This window comes from Dasypus novemcinctus, chromosome 8 (genome assembly GCF_030445035.2).
Source record: "Dasypus novemcinctus isolate mDasNov1 chromosome 8, mDasNov1.1.hap2, whole genome shotgun sequence".
Lineage (NCBI taxonomy): Eukaryota > Metazoa > Chordata > Mammalia > Cingulata > Dasypodidae > Dasypus > Dasypus novemcinctus.
The window spans coordinates 122,086,880-122,103,781 of record NC_080680.1 but is presented as its reverse complement, the minus strand read 5'-3'; the positions used below and the strand labels follow the sequence as shown (position 1 = coordinate 122,103,781).

The window sequence follows — 16,902 nt, the reverse complement described above, 5'->3', positions numbered from 1 at the left end:
TACAATGTAGCAGCGCCCTCCTGCCGCCCGCGCGGGACTGGAACCCGGTGCCGCGCCGCCGCTCCGAGCCGCCTTCCCGGGTCTGCCCCACGCTGCTGGCTGGCCGAGGCGGAGGCGAGGAAGCAGGTCCCTGTCCTAGCTGCTGGGGACTACTAGCCCGGCTCTCAAGCTTCTGGTGCTAACTCGAACCTTCTTCGCATCCCAAGCCGGCGCTGTCCACCGGCGGGTCCTACCCCCGTGCGCCCCGCCCCCGCACACCCCGAGGCCGTGACGGGTCAGAGAAATAAAAGGCCCCATCTGATTCCAGAGGGCCACGGGGGGACCACGACTGTCCGTATTATCGCACTCGAAGAGTTTCTCCAACTCAAACATTCATCCCCCGAAGAAGTGGTTTTGCCCTGCCCAGCAACTTTTGAAACGGGGAGACGTGATGGTCAATTTTTGTTTTGACCCCAGTTCGCACTCCGAGTCCTCACTGCCAGGAAGAAGTCGCTCTCCCTGACACAGTCGCCCAGGCTTTCATGATAGATGGGACCCAGGCCACCAGGGCAACTCCGCTAGCGAGGGACTGGCTGGAGTCAGTCCTGTGGGTTGATTTCGAAATGCAGAGTTTGGGAGTTGGGAGGGCGACCCGGCGACAAGCATCAAAAAGTGAAAGTGCCAGCTAAGAGTTCCATTTCTGCCGGGGGCGGGGGGCGGGGGGGGGTTACAATCCGCGCCGCCCGGCTGCTCGGCACGTGCGTGCTGGTTGTAGACACAGAGTCGCTCCGGCCGCGCGCGCGTGGAGGAGGGAGGTGCACTTGGTTGGGTTACGGTGTGGCCAGTTCGGAAACCCACACCATAGGTGGCGAGAAAGAAAACCCGATCCCCAAGTCCTCCGCACCCCTGGGAGAAACACTCACCCAACGCCTGAGCGGGGCGGGGGGGAGAGGGTGCCGGGGCTTAGGAAGCAGCTCCCCGCGCCGCGGCACGAGGAAGGTGCCCGGCGGCCCCGGGGCAGAGCCTGCGGGCTGCGGCGGCTGCCAGGGCCCTCCCGCCGGGGAGAGCTGGCCTCTCCCTCACCCCCGCGCCCTGGCGCCCTGCCCGGGGGCAGCCTCGGAGGCGCGCCAGCCGCACTCCTCCCGCGCGCCTCCACCCGAGCCTGACAGCTGGGCGGACCCGCCGGCCCCGCGCCCTCCCGCACCCGCGCGCGGGGCGGGCCGGCGCGGGACCGAGCTGGCCCCGGGCCGGGGCGGGCGGCGCGCCGCAGTTTCCATTGTGCGGCCGTGCGGAGGGCCGAGGAGCGCGCGCGCGCGCGCGCACACACACACACACACCACACACACACACACCCTCCCTCGCACACGCGGAACCGGCTGGGCCAGGGGAGGGAGGAGGAGGGTGACGTAGCGTCCCATGGCGTCACATTGACGTCTCGCATTCCAGGCACTCTATGGAGAGGCCGCTAGGGCTCCTGTGGCATAAATGACGTGCCGGGAGAGCGAGCGAACGCGCAGCCGGGAGAGCGGAGTCTCCTGCCTCCCGCCCCCCGCCCCGCCAGCTCCCGCTCCTCCTCCGCGCCCCACACACAGACACGCTCACACCCGCTCCCTCGCCCGCACGCACAGACACGCGCGCACACCCGCTCGGCACACACCCGCTCCACGCTCGCCCGCGCGCTCACACCCCTCGCGCCCTGCGCCCTCGCCGGTGCAGCGCGGCGCCGCGGCCCGACGCCCCTCCCGGGCTCACTTGGCAACGCGGACGGCGCCGGCGGTGGCCGTGGAGGTGGTGGCGGCATCCTCCCCGCTGGCGGCGGCCCGAACCCGGACGCCCGCGGAACCCCTCGGCGGTGCCCTCCCATGAGTCGGGATCGCAGCGTCGCCCGCCAGCCGCTCGCCGCCTCCGGGAGCCGCCGGGTTTGGACGCGGCAGCCCTTCCGGGACAGCAGCTGTGACTCCCCTCCCAGTGCGGATTTCGGGACAGCTCTCTAGAAACTCGCTCTAAAGACGGAATCGCCACAGCCCTCAAGTACGTATGAGATTCGCCCCGTTCCGGGGGGGACTTGCTAAAAAGTTGGCGCGCTGGAGAGCGGCGCTCCTGATAAGCGATAACTTTGAGCAGGGGCTTTTCCCTCTCGCGGGCCGGCCCGGGCCGGGCTGGCCGAGCGGCAGGTGGGTTCTGATCTGAAACTACCTCTCCACCCCCCTGGCGTGGGCCTGCGGGGGGCCTTCGGCGCTCGTGGGGTTCCTCCCCCTATCCCGAAAGGCGAAAAGCCTCTAACAAAGAGGAAGACCGGGATTTGTGCGGTCGCGGCTCCAGCGATGTAATGCGGGGTATTTCGGCTCTAGTTGTCATGGTAATGATGCTCTCGGCGGCGGCGGCGGCGGCAGGGAGTTACAGCAACGGTGATGAACGGCAGTAATTTTCCTGCCTTTTAAGAAGCATTGAAAAGAGAGGCTCGGTGGGGCCAAGTGAATGTCCCAATGGTGATTCTGGAACGGGTTGACTGCCAAGAAGCTCAGGGGGCAGGGCCCCGGGCAGCGGCGGCCGGAGTTTGCAGAGGCGCTCGGAGGTTCGCGGGGAAGAGGGTGGCATAGGAGGAACGTAGCTGATTGCGGTGAAATGAGCCCGGGGTGCTGCGAGGCACGTCTGCCCGGCGTCGCCGACTGGCCGCTTTACACTTGTACCTCCGGAGGTAATCGGATGTAATCGCTGACCCCGGGGCCCCGACACGCGTGGGCACGCTCTCCCTCTCCTCCCGTCCTGGGCTCAGTGGGGGAAAGGCAGGGTTTTTCCTCCTGACAGTACTCGCGCGTTTGGAGAAGTTGCGCTAGGTCGAAATGAAAGTTCTGGGTGGTGAGAGGAGAGCGGCCGTGGGAGCGCGGCCGGCGGCGATCGCCTCGCAAGGGGCCCTCTCCGACCTGGTGGAGGCTTCGGGGCAGCAGTCGGGGAGAAACCTGGGCATTTGCCCCGAGGTTGCAAAGTACGTCCTGGGAGAGTGCCTAGTATTTTGCCTCCGGAGTCTTCAAGGGAAGAGCTGCCAGGAGTTGGACGATCAGAAATCTCGGGCTGTGATCCCAGGGCCTTAGGGTGCTGGGGGAGAGGTGCAGCGCGCCGTTCCGTCATTGCCTGGCGAATCCAACCCGGGATCTCCTCCCCCCGCCCCACCCCCCGAAGAATAAATATTTAAACGAGCCGAGTTGGGGAAAGTAAAAGCTGCCCGACGCGGCTGTGGACACAATGAATGAAGTAAGAATTGATTCGATCTCAACCAGATGCCCGACTTGTGAGTACCCAGGAGCCGCGCGGCCCGCGCCAGACCGCACGCACGCACCCCAGGCCCGGGGACTGCGCGCTCGCCAAAATTCTCCCCGGCAGTCGGTCCCCGTCGCTCTGGATCTTTCTGAGAACCTGTCTTTCCCTTTCCATCGGTCTCTCCTCCACACCTCCCGCCCCCACCCTCCTCCGCCTCCGGCCTCCCCCCACCCCAGGGTTGGAAACTCCGCTGAGGAGCCCGGGTCACAATGGTGCGTTTCACGGTTTCCTCCCCACACTTCACCACGGGCAGGGGAACACGGGGGTGTTCCTTTCGGCTGCCCACGAGAAAGGGGCTTGACCGAGGTGGTGGTTTCTTCCTAATTTACAAGCCCGAGGCTCGATGCTCCCGGGCCCCGGCGGGCGCGGGCGGGCGCGGCGGGACGTGTTTCCCCGCGCGGCTGCTTTGCCTAGGTAACCGGCCGCTTGGGGGGCGGAGAGAGCCCGGGGGGCGCTCAACTCGGCGGTGCCAAAGGGGGAGCGGCTCTTTCCGGCGAATGCCGGGAGCTGGAGAGGAGCACCTTCCTGGGGGAGACGCCCCCCTCGCCCACCGGAGTCAAGAGACCGCGCTCCAAGAAAGACTCCTCGGGAAAGGCCTCCCCCACGGGGGGCGGGGCGGGAATGCAGGCACCTGCGGCGGAGGGGGTGGGGGTTGCTGGCGACACCCCGCTGAAGGTGCGTGGGGGAGGGGGAGGGGAAGCGTGCGCTGCCACGGTAGGGTGGTCCGTGGGTGCCTGCGTCGGCGCCAGCGCCAGCTTCCCGTGCGAGCGGCTGGGACTGGGGAAGGCAAGGGAACCCCCATTTCCTGGCAGTCCAGGTGGTTGAGGCGGCGCTCCGCGGTCCTGGGGGGCGCCCCCGTCCGCTCTCTCGTCCTGCAGGCAAGCCGGGTGCGCAGGGGCGGAGGGAAACGAAACTTACACGACCCTCGTGGCCGGCGCACCCTCGAGGTATTGGAGGTTTTTTTTTTTCCACGTTCCCACCCCTCGAGCTGTGAATGGGCCCGGGCCAAGGGGGCGCTACAGGCCGGAGTTTGGAGCCCCTGGAGCCTTCCCCGAGGCGGCGATCCCAGCCACAAAGTTTCGTTGCGGCTGTGCGCGGGGACGCTCTCCCCCAGAACCGCGGTCGGCTCGCTCCGAAATGTGCCCCCTCCGGGCAGCCAGCGGGCCCCCGAGCCTCGAGGCCGCCCACTTTCGGGGGCACAGCCCTCCGGGTGCGGGGGCCTCCCTCCGCCCGCCCCAGCCGCCCCCTTCGTCGTGCGCCTGGTCTCCGGGCTTCCAGTGCCGGCCTTATTTCCAACTGTGCCTTTTTGTTTGCTTGACCCCCTGGCCCCCGAAACTCACAGCTAATGAAAGCGCAGCCCCATTAGCATTTAGAATGAAAAGCGCCGACTTTCTTAATTCCTCGGGGTATTCATGCATTCGTTCCGGACCTGGTGCTTTTCCTGTGCAACGTGGGGGTATTTGTATTTGAGGGGTGGGCACGGGCGGAGTTGGAAAAAAGGGCTATTTTTCGCTCGCGCACACTCTCTGATGCCCGAATTCGGGTGGAACTCGGTCCACACGTGTCCTCCTTTCTTCGGTTTTCTCGAGCTCTGGACCGATTGTGGGGCCAGGGAGATCAATTTCTGGACGAGGATAGGCTGCGCATTTTTTAGTCATGGCCGGGGTACCACAAAACGGCGGCGAGCGCGGCGACTGCGGGTACCTTTCCTGGGCTCCCCGCGATGCTGCGTGAGGTTTCTGGCGAAGGTGGCCGGTCCCCTGAAGCACTGCTTTCTTAACCTGGCACTTCTGAACCGCACCCCACCCCCCCCACCCCCCCTCCCCGGTGCGCCCTGCCGGGCCTCACGGGGAACGCGGTCCTCTCTCCCGGTGCCCACAGAGCCCACTGCGGAAGAGCGCAGCCCGGCCGGCCCGGGCCCTGACACTGGACCCTCAGTGGAGCCGGCCAGCACCGCCGCCGCTTCGCCTGGTGCGACGTCCCCGCCTCCTCCACTCACAGCCTCCGCGGGAGAGACACCCAGCCCCACCATTCAGCGCGCAAGATACCCTCCAGGTAGGTGGAAAATCCACCTTTCCTTTCTCCTGGGCCGGGAGAGGTGGGCCGGGGAGCCGGGCACCCAGCGGGCAGGCTGCTTGCACCTGCCCAGGGCCTGGACAGTGACTGCCCGCCGCGGATTTCCCAGCACAGGTGGCTTCCTAGCAGGAAGCTCCTCTGTCTAACCACACCCTGTTGCTTTAGAGCTGAGCAGCCAGATCAAAAGAAGTGTTGCATTTCTCAAAATTATCTTTCCAGAGAAATAGGCACATACACCTATAGACACGGGTCCTTTTACACAATTTCATTTCCATGATACGTTTCCATTTTGCCCTCCTTTTATAACTTCCCGGTGTAAGCACCGGGAAGTTATGGGGTCATTTAGAGCAATACAGAGTGTTTTCGTTTGTATCAAGCCGAAATCATTTGGGTGCAGGGGATGTTTGGATCATTGGAGCCCAGTGGAAAAGAGAAAAGCATTTGAGCTGAAAATGGAGGAGTGGATTTGAGTCTGGCAAAAGAAAGGATAGCAGGTTTGGTTTGCACCACCTCTTCACACATTAAAGGGATTCGAGGTGCCAGGCCTCTGCAGGCACCGGAGATGCACACAGATAAATAGAAGGCAGTCCCTGCAAGCTCTCTTTCTAGTTGGAGATCCCAGGAAAATACAAAGGAGAGCACTAGGTAGGGATTGGCAGGGAAGGTGGACAGAAAAGACTAATGGAGAGTCCTCGAGGTGCTAAAGGAAGGAAGAAGGGGAAGAGATGAATGAGTGATTAGCCTTTCATTTCATCCCAACAAGTGGACAGCAAGATAAGTAATCCTTTAACCTCAAACTAGCAAGTGTATTCTTAAGGCCCTGCTTGGAAAATAAAGGCGTGAACTGGTCTCTCCTCATCACTGCTTCTCCCAACAGGCCCCCGTCACCTTTTTTCAAGTCAAGATTTCATCCCCTACACGCATGACTCAATCAGATTTGGAAATGTGGGTAAGAGAAAGATGTCAAAGGAAATGTGAAGTACTCACTTTTCTATTAGTCACACCTTTTTACTCCACAGACTCCAAAGAGACGTTAAGCACCTGGTTTCCTTTGGCTCAGAAAAACCAACCACCAGAAACTGTCCATTTTTCCATTTATACTTAACCATAATGATAGGGAAATCATTAGATAAACCATCCATTGGATCCAATCATTTTCAGGGCCTTCTCACCTGGTTCAACCTCTCTGAATGGCAGTAGCTCCCTGGGTACCAACTGCCTTGGGGGCCCTGCATAGTCAAACTGGCAGAGAGACCAGCCCTATTCAGAAACTGCTTTCTTCTTCTCCATGGATGTTAATTCTTCACTCATAAGAAAAGACGTACCATCACTAGCCTGTTATGATAGCTGTAAACTGTTGTCGTAAACAGCCGCTGATGTATTTTATTAGTCAGAGTTGGAAATACATGTGTGTGTATATATATATGGCAGAGAGCAGGTTGGGTGGGTGTTTGGTTGCAGCTGCTGATCTTTTCCTTTGCAGATGGCACCAACTCCCCCGAGTCCATTTCCTGGGCCGGTGTTCCCACCTCACCACCTAGCTGGCTGAAGTCATTCGCAGGGGTCCAGTGTATGCAGGCTGCAAGCCCTGTGTGGCGGGCTGAGGAGGGGGTGGGAGAAAGCAACCACAACATGTGTGGGCAGCCTGGGTTGGCGACCATAACATGTTGTAATGTCACTCTCTCCCTTGGCCAGTAAGTCCCATGTGGGGCTCAAAGGTTTCCTAATCAATGTGTAGCGCTTGAGGGGACCAGTGGCTTCTTTCCCCTCAAAATAAGCATTCACTGGCTTCCTCTTTGTCCTCCTAGCTGGTGGCTGAGGAGGCCAGTCCAGCATTTGTGTTTGGTTTCTTAGCATCTCAAGGTTTATGAGGGAAGACATCATTTCCCAGGTCTGATGGAGTGCTGGGCAAGGCAGGGGAAAGTGGGTAGCAGAAGTCCCCGGGAGGCTGGATTTAGGCATCCTGTGGCCCCTTTGACAGGGTCAGGGATTCGGCTTCCTTTGGGGGAGGAAGAAAGCAAGTGGTGGGGCCTCAAGTCTATACTCCCAGAAGCAGCTGAGGATGTCACTGCCTCTCTACCTCCCCAGATGAGAGAGCAGGGAATCCAAGGCTGCCTGTTCGCCAGGAAACCAGTCCTGATTCGCTTCTGAGAGCCCTTTCCCCCCTGTCCCTGCAGAAATGCCCTGCGTGCAAGCCCAGTATAGCCCTTCGCCTCCAGGTTCCAGTTATGCGGCGCACACGTACGGCTCGGAGTACACCCCGGAGATCATGAACCCGGACTACGCCAAGCTGACCATGGACCTCGGCAGCACCGAGATCACGGCGGCCGCCACCACGTCCCTGCCCAGCTTCAGTACCTTCATGGAGGGCTACTCGAGCAGCTACGAATTCAAGCCCTCCTGCCTGTACCAAATGCAGCAGTCGGGGCCGCGGCCCCTGATCAAGATGGAGGAGGGCCGCGCGCACGGGTACCACCACCACCACCACCACCAGCACCAGCACCAGCACCAGCCGCCGCCGCCGCCGTCCATTCCGCCCGCCTCGGGCCCGGAGGACGACGTGCTGCCCAGCACCTCCATGTACTTCAAGCAGTCGCCGCCGTCCACGCCCACCACGCCCGGCTTCCCCCCGCAGGCGGGGGCGCTGTGGGACGACGCGCTGCCCGCGGCGCAGGGCTGCCTGGCGCCCGGGCCGCTGCTGGACGCGCCCCTGAAGGCGGTGCCCGCCGTGGCCGGCGCGCGCTTCCCGCTCTTCCACTTCAAGCCGTCGCCGCCGCACCTGCCCGCGCCCAGCCCGGCCGGCGGCCACCACCTGGGCTACGACCCGACGGCCGCCGCCGCGGGCAGCCAGGCCGCCGCGCTCGAGGGCCACCCGTACGGGCTGCCGCTGGCCAAGAGGCCCGCCGCGCTGGCCTTCCCGCCGCTCGGCCTCACCGCCTCCCCCGCCGCCGCCACCCTGCTGGCCGAGAGCCCGGGCCTGCCGTCGCCGCCCCCGCGCAGCTCGGCGTCGGGCGAGGGCACGTGCGCCGTGTGCGGGGACAACGCCGCCTGCCAGCACTACGGCGTGCGCACCTGCGAGGGCTGCAAGGGCTTCTTCAAGGTGAGCGCGCGCCCGTCCTCGGCGCGCCCCCGCCCGGGCGCCCCCGCCGACAGCCGGCCAGCGGGAAGGGCTGGGGGAGGCGCTGCGGAGGGGGTGGGCCTTACCCTGGGCGTCCCTGCAGCCTTCCCAGCAACTTCCCATCCATTTGCTCAGGGGGGCGCACCTTGAGGTCCTTGTCCAGGAGCCGGTCCTGTGCTGTCAACCTCCTGTCGTTGCCTAGGACCTTTTTTTTTTTTCTGGGGAAAACTTTTGGCAGATTGTCAGAAGGCTCTGTGACCTTAAACATAGCAAAACTGCCTTCCTTGTTTGTCCGCCCAAGGTGTCTGAGCGCATGGGTTCTAGGGCTTGGACTCTAGAATCAGACAGAGGCGGGGTTGCATTGCGGCCCCTCTCCGGCTTTTTCTGTGACCCCAAAGCGCAGGTCCTTTTTTAAAAAATTTATTTATTTATTTATTTCTCTCCCCTTCTCTCTCCCCTGCCCTACCCCGGTTGTCTGTTCTCTGTGTCTGTTTGCTGCGTCGTCTTTGTCCATTTTTGTTGTCAGCGGCTTGGGAATCTGTGTTTCTTTTTGTTGCGTCATCTTATGTCAGCTCTCTGTATGGGCAGCGCCATTCTTAGGCAGGCTGCACTTTCTTTGGCGCTGGGCGGCTCTCCTTACTGGGTGCACTCCTTGCGCATGGGGCTCCCCTACGCGGGGACACCCCTGAGTGGCAGGGCACTCCTTGCGCGCATCAGCACTGCGTGTGGGCCAGCTCCACACCGGTCAAGGAGGCCTGGGGTTTGAACCGCAGACCTTGCATGTGGTAGACGGACGCCAAGCCCACTTCCTGTGCAGGTCCTTTTCACTGCTCCACAGGGCAGCACCCTCCATAGAGGAGAGGAGTTGGGGTGCCACCCACCTACTCTTTCCTCTGGGAGCCCTTCCCCACCTCTGTCCTCCCACGTGGCCCCGAGGGGACATTGCCAGGACCCCAGAGACCCGGAGGAGGAAGGAGGGTTTCGTGGGTGGGACGGGCTTCAGCTTTACCTGTGAGGAGGCCCAAGCCCGGAGAGGCGAGACGCCTGTGATGGGCTGTACAGCCACGAGGCCGCTCAGGACACAGCCACGGCTGGTCCTGACTCCTGAGCTCAGTGCTCTTTCCACAGCTCAGGGGTCTGGGCAAAGGTTTGCTTCTCTCCTGACTCTGCATCTTGCTCTTGACTCCTGGACTCCATCAGGCGCTTCACGCTTTGCCTCCCTATCCTTTGGCAGGCATGTGCCAGCCCCCAGGTGACCTCCCGGCAGGTGGGGTGAGGTAGAGGGGGGGCGGGATGCTGATTGGGTAGCTAGGATTTGGGAGGCCTATAGGATGTATCTGAGGGGGTGGGGTTGAATGGGACCTCACATATATATTTTTAATGTAATATTATTACAAAGTCAATAAAAAATAAATAAATAAATCTTAAAAAAAAAAAAAAAAGGATGTATCTGAAACATGCTGGAATTGGAGTCAGGAGACTCACCTGCCAATTGGATGACACTGAGCATGACCCTTCTTTCCAGGCCTCAGGTCTCCTTTCAGTGACTAACAGTCAAAGAAGGGCGGGAGTATGAAATGAGATAATGCATGTAAAGAAAGCACTTTTTATCATCTCAGTTGCCATGAAACAACAGTTTGTCATTAAATGAAAACTACCAAGCATTTGAAAAAAGGTACATGTTACACAGGTGTACCCAGCAACAGTTATTTTTGATCTAGGTGTAGGAATTATATGATTAATTGAATTCTTCAGATAAATGAGAAAAAACTTGTCCAGTATGTTAAGTGCTGTACAGGTATGCAGGGTTACGGTGTTTTAAAACTAGAACCCTCAGTTTTAGCCATTCTTTCCCTACCATAACTATTCAAGCTTCACTAGAGCTACTTTCAGGTAACTGCAATGCTTTAGTACATTTGATTTTCACAGCACCCTGTAGAAATACCGAAGGGCAGTGAAATGGGCAGCAGAAAAGGGGGAAAGAAAAAAAAAATGAAGCATAAATAATACCAAATATAATCACTCCTGAATAACTGAGAGTTGACCAAAATACAGGAGTGGCAATCCATTCCGAGTCTAGAAATGTCAATTAAGTGTTCCCCAACAGCTTCCCTTTCCTCCAGCCATCCCTTGAAAACAAATCTATATTTGAAAGGGGTGGGGGTTGGAGGGGGGCGAACCACCCCACAGATCTGTTAATTAAGGCAATGGGAACAGGTTTTACCCAGTGGCTTTCTACCATTAAATTGAATTCTTTAAAAATGTGACATGAAGTGCAGTTAATGACGGGAATCCAGTGACTGAACCGTAACGATCTCTCCCTGTCCTTAAACTGTGCAGGCACACGAGTGTGGGGAAGGTTTCGGAGGTATTGGGAAAATGTGTACCTGAAGCAAAATGCCACCAGCACTCAAATGGACATGTGGTTTTGAGGGTGGTGGCAAGCTGCAGAGTTTTAGAAATGACTGCATGTTCAATGAAAGAAAGCTTCGTTCATTGTTTCTACTTTGAAAGGCTGCTGAGAATTTAAATGCTGCTGGGAACTCAGGAATATGTTTGTGTTTCAGCATTTTGCATTTTAAGCTACAATAACATACTAAGACTGGGGAAATGACCTTAGGTTTGAGATACGGTGGCTTTGTTAGATTTTTTTTTTTATTTAAGTTTTATGCAAGCAGTTTGGAAATTGTCCCTTTGCAATGAAATTAAAAAGTGATAGGGTGAAACTGTGATATGGGAATTGAGGACGACTGAAAGTAAAGGTTGAAAGTAAATCTAGAATTCCAAAGAGAATAAATTGACCAGGAAGCCCAGTTACCTGGGTCTCTTTTTTATATACAGCCCAGATAATTTTCAAATAAGTTTCAACCTTCTGCTCTGTTTGCAGTTGCATAGACCCAGGTAATTTCTGAAAGTTTTCACCTTAAGTGGCAAATATACACCCATTTGCACAAAAGCGTTTAATTTTTAAAAATCAAGCATTCTTTTAAATTTGGAGCATAAAATGTGTTTAATTATTTTCCGGGTGCCATTTTTAAATAACACATGAGTTTTTAAAATAAGCAACAGTATTTTATATCCTATCTCAAGGTTTTTTTGCCTTTCACAATATTGCTATGTTGGTGTCTGTGCCAGTAGTCATTTCTGGTATGATGTATTAATGGAAATTTTCATTGGAAATATATGACTCGTACTTCTTTTATTCTTTATTTCCTTTTGTTTTCTTTTTCCTCTCTTGGGTGGTTTTTAGTGTTAAATTTTAAGATTTTTTGCTTTAAAAAACCATGTATGTTTGCCATATATGTTCTTTTTAAAAATAAAACATACTACAAGGCTGAGTCAATAACTTTTTTGGCGTGAAAACCTTATTTCACGTATGTTTTAACTACACAAGTCCAGATTTTGCTTTTTATGATTTCATCCCTTTTGGGTAACAAAACCAGTTACTGTGAGATTTGACTTACAGTAGTGATAGCAAAGTACATCCCAGATAATTTTTATTTTATTTTAATAAGGTCAGCAATAATCAGGGGAGTGGAACAAGTAGAAAATTGTTCCCAAAGGGATATTAAAAGTGGAGATAATCTAATCCTCCAAGGTATGATATGTTGACCTGGTAATTTCAGATATGATTTTATCATTCAGAGGTAGCCCTCTCCTGGGACTTGCTTCAGAACAATCCGAGATGATTTTCATTGTCAGCAGCTAACACTAATAAAATTGTTTTTCCTGCAGGCTAGCGTGTTAGGAAATTAAATTTATCTAATTATACGAATTGCACTGTCACTCTTCACATTGTAATTAAAATACATCTTGTCAGGTCCTACCTCGTTCCAGAAACTATTAGTTGACTATCTTGGTATTGTATTTTCTCAGAGAACGGTGCAGAAAAATGCAAAATATGTTTGCCTGGCAAATAAAAACTGTCCAGTAGACAAGAGACGTCGAAACCGATGCCAGTATTGTCGATTTCAGAAGTGTCTCAGCGTCGGCATGGTTAAAGAAGGTAAGGGTATGATGCATCTATTCCAGTTTGCTCTCATGTATTTTCAGGTTCCGCTGAAACAATTTTTCATTTTTACCCTGGGAAAGTAAATTTTCCTCGTTCCTTTGTCCCTTCAATGATTTCTTTTCATGGTGTCTATTTTCATTTAAAAATAACTGAGGGCTGCTTCTTCTATTTTCTCAAACTCTTTAAAGAGCTTGTGTTCAAACAGGTGTGTTCTATTTAAGAAGGGGGTTTTAGGGCTAGTCCACGGCCAGATCTAAGGACGACGTGGCTTTTGTACCCCTTGTTTCAACTCTAATTAAATCACCGCGTGAATATCCTCCCAAACTTACTGCCACTTGTAAAGGGTCGGGCCCATTGATGATTATGTGACTGCAGTGTGTTTTGATTGCTTTCTGTGATGGATGGCCGTTCCTGGACATCTTTGAAGATTTCTTCCTTTCTTTCTCTCGGCATCAGTTGTCCGTACAGATAGCCTGAAAGGGAGGCGAGGTCGGCTGCCTTCCAAACCAAAGAGCCCGCTGCAGCAGGAGCCTTCTCAGCCCTCGCCGCCTTCTCCGTCCGTCTGTATGATGAACGCTCTTGTCCGAGCTTTAACAGACTCAACACCCAGAGATCTTGATTATTCCAGAGTAAGTTTTATGATGCCTTGCTTTCAAATGGATGAGCAGGGTCTCTCCTTTGCTACCAGTAAGCGCAGCTTGAGTGCCTTTGTGCTTGGCACTTTGCTGGCATCTTGCCTGGGCAGTGTTCATACTTTCCCTGTACTTCTCATTTCATTTAGCAATTCAGCGCACCCATTACGCCAAATAATGTTTGCCTTACTGGATCGCTAAATGCCTTTATTAATGACCCTGACTGTGTTGCACCTGTCATACCCATTGTCGTAGGATTCTTGCTGTTGTGCCAAGTGAAAATCTGCACAGGTGAATTACAATCGATAGGTTTCGCTCCCACTCTAGACAAAGTGACTACCGGTTTTCTCATTTTGGAATCAGACCTTCTGGGTGAACCTCAAGATAGCCATAAGGCAATTTCCCAATGGCATTGGCCTTGATTGATCAGCTGCTTACTCAGAGGCATTAGACTGCTGCTGGAGGGGAGGGGGCTCTGGCCTTGACACCGGAGGTGACGGGAGTCCTGGCATGGAACACTGCCTCTGGCACTTCCTACCTGTGTCAGGTGGCTCCTGCTCTTGCCCTCCTCCCTGCAGCAGAGACGATTATAATATTTAACCTCACAGGGCTGTCATGAACATTAGTCGCCCAAGAAGGAGGGTCATGACAGTGTCTAGAAAACCATAAGGGACTATCCGTGATGTTATTGAGATCAACCAAACCATAGCAACATTTTCATTTCAAAGGGGGTGTAGTAAAATCTCTACAGTTTGTATTCTGCTTATTCCCCCAAACTTTGATAATGCAGAGAAGAACTATGAGAAAGGATTTTCTGAGCTAATGTATGAACATGACTTGTAGTCAGTTTTTCACAGGACTTAGAAAAGCAACACGGTCTCTGCCGAGGAGGAAAGGAAAGATAAGGATAACCGAGCAATTTCTATGTGCTGCTTGCCAGGCAAGAGGCTATTAGTAGCATCATGGTGTATTGCCTCATTTAACCCTTTTGACAGCATTGAACTGTAGGAATAGTTCTTCCTCCCTCAGAGACAAGGAAGCTGAGAAGCACAGTTTGCACCCAGGTGAGAGAGACGCCAGTCCAGGGGTCCCCAGCAGTTGGTCTGCTTTGGCAGCTACTACCATGTTGCACCCGCCCCCCGCCAGGTCTAGTCCACATTTCAAGCTTCTGGTGAACTGTTGGCAAAGAGAGTGCTTGGGTGAGCGTGCTCTGCTCTGTGCTCTCCTGTTGGGTTGCAGTGTTGACAGATAGGAGGGGATGACTGGTGTATCCCCTGGGACCCTCTTTTCCTCATCGTTGCCCTTGTTACAGGCTGTGAGGCCTCATCCCCTGACTCGATCTCAAGGTTTTCCTTGAGAAGCATGGTAGATCCTTAGCACCAAAGACTGAGGACCTTTCTTCTGATGACGAGGAGTGCCTCTTGACTACCGTCAAGTATGAAATGCTAGCGTAGTAGAATCACGCAGGAGTCAAGGGCTTAGGTTTCTGAATCACGCAGGTTTTGATTAACATCCCAGCGACATCATTTACTAGCTGGGCAACCTTGAGCGAGTGATTAGGCTTCTTCATACCTCAGTTTCCTCATCTGTGATATGGGGGTAATAATATATCTACCTCCCAAGGTTGCTTGTGAGGATTAAATAAGAGGTCAGAGTTTTAGCACAATGCCCAGTATGTTTTCTCCTGGACCCAGCCAGCATGCCAGATGCTGTAGAGCAAGGTAAGTATTGTGATCTCTGTTTCCCAGACCAGGAAACTGAAACTCGGAGAGGCTAAAGGAATGACTTGCCCAACGTCATACAGCTAATAGGCATCAGAGCTAGAGTTAAAAGACAAGTGCCCTGGACCCCAAAGTCTGTGTTTGCAAACACCAGGCTTCATTGCTTCTCTGGATTCAGAGAGAGTAGGTACTGCAAAAGCTTTTGGGATTAAAGACCCTTCCTCGGGGAGCAGATGTAGCTCAGTGGTTGAGCTCCTTCTTCCCGTATATGAGATCCTGGGTTCAATCCCTGGTACCTCAAAAACAAAACAAATTTTCCTCCCTCCCTGAGGCATCCCTGGCCTCTCTTATTAATGAATTAAGGAAGCCTCTCTGGACTGCCAGGGCCTTGGCTGCAGGGCATATTGAAATCACTACTAGGGCCAGAGAATTCAGGCTCAAAAGTGCTTTTTTGTCCCCCATTATCCAATTATTGGTCCACGTAGCCTAATCAGTTATTCAGTGACAAACATTCCCCAGCACTTCGAGTTGTCCCGACTAGGAACTGTCTCCACAGTGAAGAATTGATCCAGTGTGTTTGCTTGTCTCTGCACCATTCAGTGTGTTCAGCTAGAGTCATCATCCTCTTCAACAAACATTTATCCAATTTAATTGTTAGCATTATCCAAAATAGCGGATTGACCATGCCAGAGTCGGGGTCACGTTGATACTACCTTTGGGGCCCGGCTCAATTTTGCAAAGCATATTTATTTTAATAGTATTGTTTTGGAATCAGGTTGAACCCCCCAGCTTGGATTCTCTGGCTTTTAGATAGTTTTACAGAATTATCAAAAATTGGACCAAAATCAATTAAATTAAAAGACTTTAAAAAAAATACAGTGAGTTTTCATCAAAAACTTGGATGAAGACATAGAAGGCATGCTGATCACATTTGCAGATGACAGAAAGCTGGGAGGGATCGCTAATATGATGGATGTCAGTATCAACATTCAAAGTGATTTCGACAGGTTGGAACAGGATGGGCTGAAACCATCACCATGGAAGTTAAGAATAAACGTGGAGCTCAGCGTTTAGTATGAAAAAAAAATGGGTGAGCCTTGGCTTGTCAGTGGTTCATGCTAAAAAAGATCTGGGGAGTGTATTCCGTACACAAAATATGAACCAACAAAGAATGTGCGCGGTGGTAGAGAGGGGTCTAAGTACCGTCGGGCTGTAGTAGAGAAGTCTGGGGACCAGGACGCACTTGGTGATGGTCCCATAGGCTGTCCTGATCAGACCGCACTTCAAGAATGGAATTCACTTCCATCCTGGCACTTAAGAGGAGGGGTGTGGACATAGCATTTCTGTAGACTTGTAAGGGATGGTTGGAGGCAATGGAAATGTGTGGACAGCAGGGGAGAAGACTCGGGGCACTAGAAACCTCTTGGAATTTTGCACGGGCTGCCCAGGGGCAAAGAGAGCTGTTGTTCCCAAGGGCACACCTAGAGGGAGCCAGAGGGAGCCCCTTCCAGCTCACACCGAGGACAAGCTCTCTTGGCCGGGACAGCTGCCCGGAGCAGGAGGCCATGGACACTGGAAGTAGTAAAGGAGAACATGTAATGGGTTCCTTACTCGGAGGGGGATTGTTTAGAATGATACCGAGTCCCTTCCAGCTCTAAGATTTTATGATTCTGGGGTTCACCTACAGTCCCTAAATGCAAGTGACTGTATATACATGTTGTGGCAGGTTATAAGCATTTAAACAGGAGTATCCAATGGTGATATTTTGGGCATCTCTGTTGCCAATTCATGCTCTGATCTCTCAGTGACATCTTTTTTTTTAAAAAAAATATTTTTTAATTTATTTATTTCTCTCCCCTTCGCCCACCCCAGTTGTCTATTCTCTGTGTCCATCTGCTGGGTCTTGTTCTTTGTCCGCTTCTGTTGTTGTCAGTGGCACAGGAATCTGTGTTTCTTTTTGTTGCATTGTCCTGTTGGTCATCCCGTTGTGTCAGCTCTCCGTGTGTGCGGCACCATTCCTGGGCAGGCTGCACTTTCTTTCACGCT

At 54.1% G+C, this 16,902-nt stretch overlaps 1 protein-coding gene across 2 annotated transcripts in view; it reads left to right on the top strand.

Moving 5' to 3' along the window:
- The first annotated feature begins 1,432 nt into the window (after nucleotides 1-1,432).
- Nucleotides 1,433-16,902, top strand: part of NR4A3 (nuclear receptor subfamily 4 group A member 3) — a 44,533-nt gene continuing 29,063 nt past the window's right edge. The window contains exons 1-5 of one of the 2 annotated variants that reach the window (XM_058302616.2): nucleotides 1,433-2,010; nucleotides 5,179-5,352; nucleotides 7,551-8,473; nucleotides 12,368-12,497; nucleotides 12,960-13,132. In XM_058302616.2, coding sequence (XP_058158599.1) covers nucleotides 7,553-8,473; nucleotides 12,368-12,497; nucleotides 12,960-13,132 — 1,224 coding nt within the window. In that variant the 5' untranslated portion in view covers nucleotides 1,433-2,010; nucleotides 5,179-5,352; nucleotides 7,551-7,552. Of the gene's footprint in view, nucleotides 2,011-5,178; nucleotides 5,353-7,487; nucleotides 8,474-12,367; nucleotides 12,498-12,959; nucleotides 13,133-16,902 lie in introns of those variants that run through there. The other variant, XM_004457489.5, reaches the window with a different exon arrangement.